Below are 10000 nucleotides of genomic sequence, written 5' to 3' on the forward strand. Positions count from 1 at the left end.
CCCCCCCCCTCCCTTTTCCATCCTTCCGCTCCTGTTTTAGTCTAGGCGTTTGCATCTTGGATTGTTTTCCTTCGTTCATTTCGAAAGTGATATCTTTGTCCATCTGCATAAACAAGTGAGTAAACAAGTCGCGTAAGGCGAAAATACAATATTTAGTCAAGTAGCTGTCGAACTCACAGAATGAAACTGAACGCAATGCCATTTTTCAGCAAGACCGTATACTCGTAGCATCGTCAGTCCACCGCTCATGGCAAAGGCAGTGAAATTGACAAGAAGAGCGGGGTAGTAGTTGCGCTAAGAAGGATAGCACGCTTTTCTGTACCTCTCTTTGTTTTAACTTTCTGAGCGTGTTTTTAATCCAAACATATCATATCTATATGTTTTTGGAATCAGGAACCGACAAGGAATAAGATGAAAGTGTTTTTAAATTGATTTCGACAATTTAATTTTGATAATAATTTTTATATATTTAATTTTCAGAGCTTGTTTTTAATCCGAATATAACATATTTATATGTTTTTGGAATCAGCAAATGATGGAGAATAAGATAAACGTAAATTTGGATCGTTTTATAAATTTGTATTTTTTTTTACAATTTTCAGATTTTTAATGACCAAAGTCATTAATTAATTTTTAAGCCACCAACTCCAAGCTGAAATGCAATACCGAAGTCCGGGCTTCGTCGAAGATTACTTGACCAAAATATCAACCAATTTGGTTGAAAAATGAGGCGGCGTGACAGTGCCGCCTCAACTTTCACGAAAAGCCGGATATGACGTCATCAAAGACATTTATCAAAAAAATTAAAAAACGTTCGGGGATTTCATACCCAGGAACTCTCATGTCAAATTTCATAAAGATCGGTCCAGTAGTTTAGTCTGAATCGCTCTACACACACACACACACACACACACACACACACAGACACACACACACACACACAGACACACACACACACACACACACACGCACATACACCACGACCCTCGTTTCGATTCCCCCTCGATGTTAAAATATTTAGTCAAAACTTGACTAAATATAAAAAGACGTCTACTCTGCACAGGAAAACAGCCAGCCTGTTGATTTTTGGTATGTGTCCAAGTGGACGATTATATTATAATCTCCTATTAAAACCTGGACAGATCTGTGTCTGTGTACTTGTACATGGCATGCTCGTTTTAAGCTGCGAAGAAGGTCTCTTCAAATGTCACTTTAACTAGAGAAATTCTCGAGCCAGTCTTGCCAACTGTGTGCGGTGGAGTGTGTTGGAAATATTTTCCTGCTTGAGAAACCTGCGGCAAACAGATAACGAAACGCGAGAAAAGAGAAAGTTTGCTTGTCTCTTAATTTCAGCGGAAATGTTGCGTCCACTTTGGCTGTGTTGCGTGCAAACATGCCGGTGTTTGAAGCTGTTGCAATTTGCATGCACTTCAAAGCATGACTGTCTAACTTGATCAAAGAGAGTAAGAGACAGACTTTCTTTTCTCGCCCTATTTGGTCAAATGAAAGTTCTTTTTGGGTGACTAACCCTGGAGTGTTTGCGCGTGATAATTAAGTGTGTTGTTTTTTGCAATGTGAATTGTGACACAGCCAAAAGCAAAGCCTAAAAGTTAATGCCTGGTTTCAGCTTTAAATGAATTGTAGTTGCGATTTGTGCTTCGATTATTTGTGTTAATGTTTAAAGGAAGCTTCGCGCTAGCGCTGTGTGTGTGTGTGTGTGTGTGTGTGTGTACGCGTGTGCGTGCGTGCGTGCGTGCGCGCACTGCATGCGTGTGTGTGTGTGTGTGTGTGTGTGTGAGAAAGAGGGGGGGGGCATGGCATGATTTGTTTGCAAATTGCAACAGGGTTATGTCAAGATTGTCTTCTTTTTTATGCACATTTATCTTATTTTTCTAATTGGTTTTCAGTTTTATTGCACAACTAACAACGTTTCCTTTTATGATTTTCCTATTCCATAAATTAGAGGCTTTATTGTTTAATGTCCACGTGAAAAGATATTTGCCTGTTTGTGATAAGTAAATAACGAAAGACGGGCGCAGTGGCGTGGTGGTAATACGTCGGCCTCCTAATCGGGAGGTCGTGAGTTCGAATCCCGGTCGCTGCCGCCTGGTGTGTTAAGAGTGGAGATTTTTCCGATCTCCCAGGTCAACTTATGTGCAGACCTGCTGGTGACTTAACCCCCTTCGTGTGTACACGCAAGCACAAGACCAAGTACGCACGGAAAAGATCCTGTAATCCATGTCGGAGTTCGGTGGATTATGGAAACACGAAAATACCCAGCATACCTACTCAACGAAAGCGGAGTGAGCTGACTATGCTCTCAGAGTATAGTGTGGGGAACCCAAATTGGCAAACGAGCTCACACGTAACCAGAAAATTCTGGAACGCTGAAGAAGAAGAAGAAATAAATAACGAAAAAACAAACACACACTTTGTGGTCTTTTTAGACACATTTATGTCACTTGTATTCGTCTCAGTTGTTGATTTGTGGGGAAGTTCAGATAAATATTTAAACGATTATTTGAAGACCACTATTTTGTTTTTAGTGTGACCTCTATGTGTGTGATCGCGCGCGCGCGCGCGCGCGTGTGTGTGTGTGTGTGTGTGTGTGTGTGTGTGTGTGTGTGTGTGTGAGAGAGAGAGAGATAGAGAAAGAGAGAGAGGTTAGCTTATTAAAACAAACATGGAAACCATGAAAGACACAGGGAAGGAACGCTTTCACAAGATAAAATCTGACCTTGTTTCTTGAATCTTTTTTCAGGGCTATGATGGTTTTGAGGAGTTACGAAAGTTCATCAAACATGGGAGCGAGTTTAGCAAGGAGGTGGCCGGTATATTACACGAAAGGTAAGTTTTTTTAAACTTTCTTTTTAACCTTTGAATTATGATTTCTTCTTCTTCTGCGTTCGTGGGCTGAAACTCCTACGTACACTCGTGTTTTTTGCACGAGTGGAATTTTACGTGTATGACCGTTTTTTACCCCGCCATTTAGGCAGCCATACGCCGTTTTCGGAGGAAGAATTATGACTTTATCCATGCTCTCTGTTGAACTGACTGTCGCTTCCGCGTGCCTCGAAGCGGGGATTGTATTCTGTCTCTTCTGTCCCACCCCTTCTCCCCACCCCACCCCTCCTCCCCACCCCATCCCTTTACTGTCTTTCTTTCAAACCCCTTCCTCCCCTACCCCACCCCACCCCACCCCTCCTCCCCACCCCACCCCCTTTACTGTTCCTCGTTATCGAATTCAGCATTGTCTCCTTTCATTCTGTAAATGATTATGCAGTAGATTTCTAGCTGTTATTGTAAACTGTCATTTTTAATGTGTTGTTATTGTTGTGATATCTGTGTGTCTGTCGGCCTGTCCTCTGTCTGTCTGTCTGTCTCTCTCTCTCTCTATGTCTGTCTCTCTGTCTGTCTCTCTCTCTCTTTCTCTCTCACTCTCTCTCTCTCTCCCTCCCTCTCCCTCTCTCTCCTTCTCCCCCCCCCCCCTCACTCTCCCTCTCTCTCTCTTTCTCCCTCTCTCTCTCTCCCTCTCTCTCTCCCTCTCTCTCTCTCCCTCTCTCTCTCCCTCTCCCTCTCTCCCTCTCTCTCCCCCCCCTCTCTCTCTGCTTGAATATGGGCGTATGTGTGTGATAGGCATGGCTGCTGTTGCGAAGTACAATAAACTCAGAAGCTGCGCAAGTTGTTTAATTATCTTTTAAGCCAATATTGTGAAAGATCGTCAGTCTCCCCTGTTGACAATTAGGGAAAGTCAGCCGCTGTGTTTACATAGCAGAAACGCCATCCAGTCCTTTTGTGCTGGTAAGCGGAGGGATTCAGTTAAATGCTGGGGACCTCTTTCATGCCAAACCGGCTATTTGGGGGTCAACTCAGGACAAGTTACGACCATGACTTTGAAGCCACGAAGTCCGTTGTGACTTAAAGGAACAGTCGTTCCCGTGTAAATGATTCGTGTTGCCAACTCAGATCTGCCCAGTCTTTTTTTTCCCAAAACAGATATACTGCCAGCTTTCCAAAGAAAAAAATAAACAAAAATGTTAGAATCAAAATCAAGAAATGTTTCCTGATGGAACGTTTAATTTTTGTCAAAACTTCAGAATGTACTTGCGAAGATCTTATTTTGTCAAAAGTTAAATGTTCCATGAATTAACATTGTATTTCTGTCCAGTCTTTTTTTTTATGGGTTTAGCGCATCCTTCCACATGGTTGCATATACATATACTGTACTGAAAAGCGACTGCCTGGGTGCGGTCTATGCAGAGTCAGAAGTGTTTTGATGAATTAATGTCTAAACGAATACTGGTGTGATATCAATTCACACACAAATTCTCATTCTGATTAGGAAGCAGCCGGGCTGAAGATATTTGATGTGAAAGTAGAAAATGCAGCAAGTTTTCTTTCTGCTCGTAATAGGAACAAGAGAGATTAGGTGAGAAGAACAAGAAAAAGTTAACAGTGAAAATGTGCTCACCAAAAAGATGGACAAGAAAAAGCGCAGACGTTGTTCGTTTTTTTAGTGTATGTTTCTGGTTAGTACATTGCATTGTTATCTTGTTATGTTTTTCGCTCGTATTCTCAAGGATTACATCACGTAAAAAGTGAAAGGATGAACTGAACCCATGTGAACGTGACCAGATCCGTAATAGTAAACATCATTGCTTGCGCGAGAAGCATTGACGGTGCCTTTAAACACCTAACGACGTGTTACAACTTACTACCGTGACTTTGTAATCGCAAAGGCCAGTGGTACTTAGCCTGTAGTAATGCCACAAGTACTATAGTCACATTGGCACGTTTGCAGTGGGATTTGGGACAAAGGCTATGTATACGCCCATAACAAATACTTGGTCCTAATGTAATCTATTGTTCGGGTTGGTTTGATGTCATCAGCATGTTGGGTCGGCGTGTGTAAATCGACACCTTCGGAACTGATGGAGAGCGAATTCTCGGTCGGACTTTGAGATGGCGTAACGTGGTTTAGGGAAAATCTAAAGTGGTGTAACTAAGGTTGATGGTTTGAAATTATGGCGAAGCTTACACTTGAATTCCTGAGGTTAATGTTGCTGGAAGGCCTTTGATGTTCTAGTCATCACTGCTGTATCCTTGGTGTCTGTTTGTGTGTCCGTATGGTATATATGTATGTGCACATCTTCAGTAGCGGGGAAAGATGGAAACTATGTAGCCCGTTTCATGTTCAACCGAAGGCTCTTTTTCTTAATGCCATAGCAAAGTTACTGTACATATACCTGAACAACTGTGTGCAGTGCAGTCAAATGCCTTTGAGTGTTTATTAAACACTTCATATTTAAAATAGTCATATTCCACTGTTGGATTCTAGTTTTGTAGATGTGCACATGTGTAACTAACAAAATTGTACAAGGAATCAGTGGAGCCTGTGTTCATATTGTCCATTGCCTCAGACGGGTTGTAGAACATGTTCTTGTGTGCACATTAACAGCCCTCCCCTCGATACCTCTTTACCCCAGTCTCCAATCAATGACGTTAAAAAACAAAGTTAACCGAGTTCAGCTGATGTTTTGCACGCGAATAAGCATTTTAGACATGTAGAGATAACGTGGTGCGAATGTTGAGCGAGACTGCTATTTAAGGGTATGTTTGTGAATATATGGATGTGAAGCTGCTCGGTTACGTAAACAAATAAAACCAGTATCGGCCTTGTTGAAAGGTGCCCGCCATGCAACACGTACACTGGGCACAGACATGCGAGACAGGAGGGTGCGGGGTAGGGGTAGGTGTGTGTGTGTGTGTGTGTGTGTGTGTGTGTGTGTGTGTTAGAGAGAGAGAGAGAGAGAGAGAGAGAGAGAGAGAGAGAGAGAGAGAGAGAGAGAATACGAAAGTTTATTCAGTTTTAGGCCAGAGCCCCTTCTGAAGGGTATGCGTCCATATACAACATAATCATAGCAAATATTGTGTTTCTTGCAGAGCTCACAACACTTGCTGCGCACGGGTATGACCTTGACACGCACAGAGAGAGAGAGAGAGAGAGAGAGAGAGAGAGAGAGAGAGAGAGAGAGATTGCAGTCGATCAAAAATCAAAGAAAACTTTGTCAATGTATTATGAGTATGAGCGAAGAAAATATCTGTCAACTCGCCATTACGTATTGTTTTAAAACAGACTGTACTGATATCTCAGGCGAAACGTTTACCATCAAATCTTTCTGTCTCAGCCAGGTAAAATATAGAGCGAAACCAAAGCAAACTCACCAGAGATAAAGACATACCGAGAAATCTTTCTGAAGGTAATCACGGAAGTAACAATAAGAACAGGATTAGCTAGTTTCGCAACGGTTAATTCAATAGGAAAGACGGGGAATTTTTGAAAATGAGAGATAAAAAGCGTTGCAGTGCTCCGTACAAAGGCAGGACTCATGTGCCACGCTTTGCTGAGAGATTGAAATATTACTTTGCCCCTTAAATCTCTTGTGTCAAAAAGAAGTGTCATTGCAATTTCTTACACTAATCTTTAAAGAAGCAACAAGTCGCGGCGTAAGGCGAAATTACTACATTTAGTCAAGCTGTGGAACTCACAGAATGAAACTGAACGCACTGCATTTTTTCACAATGACCGTAGTCCGCCGCTTGTGCAAAACGGAGTGAAACTGACGAGCCTGTTCAGCGCGGTAGTGGTTTCGCTGTGCTGCATAGCACGCTTTTCTGTACCTCTCTTCGTTTTAACTTTCTGAGCGTGTTTTTAATCCAAACATATCATATCTATATGTGTTTGGAATCAGGAACCGACAAGGAATAAGATGAAATTGTTTTTAAATCGATTTCGGAAATTTAATTTTGATCATAATTTTTATATTTTTAATTTTCAGAGCTTGTTTTTAATCCAAATATAACATATTTATATGTTTTTGGAATCAGAAAATGATGAAGAATAAGATGAACGTACATTTGGATCGTTTTATAAAAAACATTTTAATTACAATTTTCAGATTTTTAATTACTAAAGTCATTAATTAATTTTTAAGCCACCAAGCTGAAATGCAATACCGAAGTCCGGCCTTCGTCGAAGATTGCTTTACAAAAATTTCAATCAATTTGATTGAAAAATGAGGGTGTGACAGTGCCGCCTCAACTTTTACAAAAAGCCGGATATGACGTCATCAAAAGTATTTATCGAAAACATGGAGAAAAAAACGTCCGGGGATATCATTCCCAGGAACTCTCATGTAAAATTTCATAAAGATCGGTCCAGTAGTTTAGTCTGAATCGCTCTACACACACACACGCACACACACAGACACACACACACAGACACACACACACACACACACACACACACAGACACACACAGACACACACACACACACACACACACACACACACACACACACACCATGACCCTCGTCTCGATTCCCCTCTATGTTAAAACATTTAGAATGTAAAAAGTGAGGTCACGAGCAGATAGAAACACGAACACACAAACACACAAACACACACACACTTATACGCACGCACGCACGCAGGCAGGCACACACACTTACGCACGCATGCACGCACACATAAACACACAAACACACACCCCCCCTCACACACACATATATATATATATGCGTACACACCCATTCCTGCACCCACAAACCCGCTCCCATCCTCCCCACAATAAGGGAAACACGTTCATTGTTTGACCGTGTCGTGGTTCCTACGCACGTTAAATGCTCAGAATACATCAACTTCCTGTGGCACAGGCACAGGCTCATGAAAAACAGAGAGGGTGGGTGGCAGGCCCTGAACCTCCACCACTCACCACCACCCAACCCCCCCACCCACCCATCCGATCAAATCCCTAACCGTGCCGGTGTCTGTGCCTTTGGAAATAACAGCATGGAGGCTGTTTCCAAGTCACAGGCTCAGTACACTGTGTCTGGTACTGAGAGAATCAGTAAGACTCCAGACTACCAGAAGCTTACCGCTGAATATTGATCATTGGAATGGCCAGGACAGACTCTGACATTATGCCAGTCTCCTCTCAGCTTCATCGCATATATATACAGAAGCATTCATTCGGCTGACCGCCAATTCTTGTTCTTGTCCTTGTTTGAATGTCATAGTGGATAGATCACTGGCACAAACACTGACACTGACAGTACCGGTGGCAAAGAAGATATGTCTGTTATAGTGGACCCCCCGCCCCACCCCCCACTTCTCATTTAAAGACCTTCGAAAAGCTAAGACAATCAAGAAGGAGACTTCAAATAAAGGTACTTTTGTGTTCGTGATATTAAAAACTGAAAAACTTTTTAGACCACCCCATCCCCCTTTTAAAAGTAGGGTTTCACTGTAGTGGTGTTACAACCTCACCAGCGTAGCCCGGAAGATCTTAAAACTCACTATAGTATGTGGAGTAGCACTGTCCAGTCAGAGCTACCAGATTCCGGGGCTGTTTATGTCCACTGTTTACTGCCATACACACACGCACGAATAGGTGTTCATAATTAAAACAGCCGACCTGGGGTCTTTACGGGAGTGAGAACTATTGCAGTCTGAAGACAGAAGTAGCAGTGAGATGGGTATAATGTTAGGATATTATTATTATTATTATTATTATTGTGATCATTTTTATGCGCCTAATCTAGATATAGCCCTAGGCGCTTACATATTAATTTCTGCCGTTTGAAATGGAATTTTTTACAGACAGACAGACAAACAGACATTTTTTACACACAATATATAACGCATTCACATCGGCCAGTAAAGCTCAGTAGCCTATTAGGCGAGCATTCACCTTTCACGGCCTTTATTCCAAGTCAAACGGGTATTTGGTGGACATTTTTATCTATGCCTATACAATTTTGCCAGGAAAGACCCTTTTGTCAATCGTGGGATCTTTAACGTGCACACCCCAATGTAGTGTACACGAAGGGACCTCAGTTTTTCGTCTCATCCGAAAGACTAGCACTTGAACCCACCACCTAGGTTAGGAAAGGGGGGAGAAAATTGCGGCCTGACCCAGGGTCGAACCTCTCGCTTCCGAGCGCAAGTGCGTTACCACTCGGCCACCCAATCCTGTGTGGATATGCTGTGTGAGTCTGTCTGTCTGTCTGTCTGCCTGTCTGTCTGTGTCTGTGTTTATGTGTATGCGTGAGGGAGAGAGGGGAGAGACAGAGACAGAGATAATGAGGGAGAGAGAAGGAGAGAGAGAGAGAGAGAGAGAGAGAGAGAGAGAGAGAGAGAGAGAGAGAGAGAGAGAGAGAGAGAGAGAGAGAGAGAGAGAGAAAAAGAGAGATATTTCGGAAGACTATTAGAGCACATGCCTTTTATACTTACCATTTTAGCACACACACATACACACACACAGACACACACACACACCATCTCACAGCCACACAGATACACAAGTTCCCCAGGAAGAGATGAGGAGGGGGGAGACTCATTGGTACGGGTCATTGAAGATCTACAGGAAGGCAGACAGCTGTGAAGGACAAATTCTGTTACACGCCGACTGGTTGTAACGCAATACACAACGCACTTACAACCATCATCAATAGGTGCAGTCAAGGAAGACCTCATGTTTGGAATTGTAGAGATAGTGTGACTCAGTGCATAAAATATGTAATGATTTTAGAATGAGATGCATGCCATCTACAATACCAGACAATGCAATATTACTTCATTATCTCAAAACATGTACATTACTTTTCATGTGTGTGTGTGTGCCGGTGTGTGTGTGTGTGTGTGTGTGTGTGTGTGTGAGTGTGTGTGCGCCATAGGAAGCAACTGTGAAAGCACAGTTTCACCATGCATGTCCACAATGAACTTTCCACCAACAACATATTTGTAGAAGGCAGTATGTGTGAGAAAGGAAGGGTCTCACGATGTGTGCCAGTGCATAACATTTGCAAATAATTATATTATAGCATCGAGGTCACAGATTTGTTGTTGAGCGAGACAGAGAGAGAGAGAGAGAGAGAGAGAGAGAGAGAGAGAGAGAGAGAGAGAGAGAGAGAGAGAGAGAGAGAGAGAGAGAGAGAGA

General features: G+C 42.5%; 1 protein-coding gene across 1 annotated transcript in view; it reads left to right on the plus strand.

Moving 5' to 3' along the window:
• Window positions 1–2761: 2761 nt before the first annotated feature.
• The window catches only part of LOC138981857 (nostrin-like), a gene marked incomplete at its 5' end in the record, with an annotated part of 33728 nt that continues 26489 nt past the window's right edge, over window positions 2762–10000 (plus strand). Inside the window, 1 exon segment of the mRNA XM_070354971.1 lies at window positions 2762–2847. Coding sequence (XP_070211072.1) covers window positions 2762–2847 — 86 coding nt within the window.

The sequence above is a fragment of the Littorina saxatilis genome, linkage group LG12 (genome assembly GCF_037325665.1).
Source record: "Littorina saxatilis isolate snail1 linkage group LG12, US_GU_Lsax_2.0, whole genome shotgun sequence".
Taxonomy (NCBI): Eukaryota; Metazoa; Mollusca; class Gastropoda; order Littorinimorpha; family Littorinidae; genus Littorina; species Littorina saxatilis.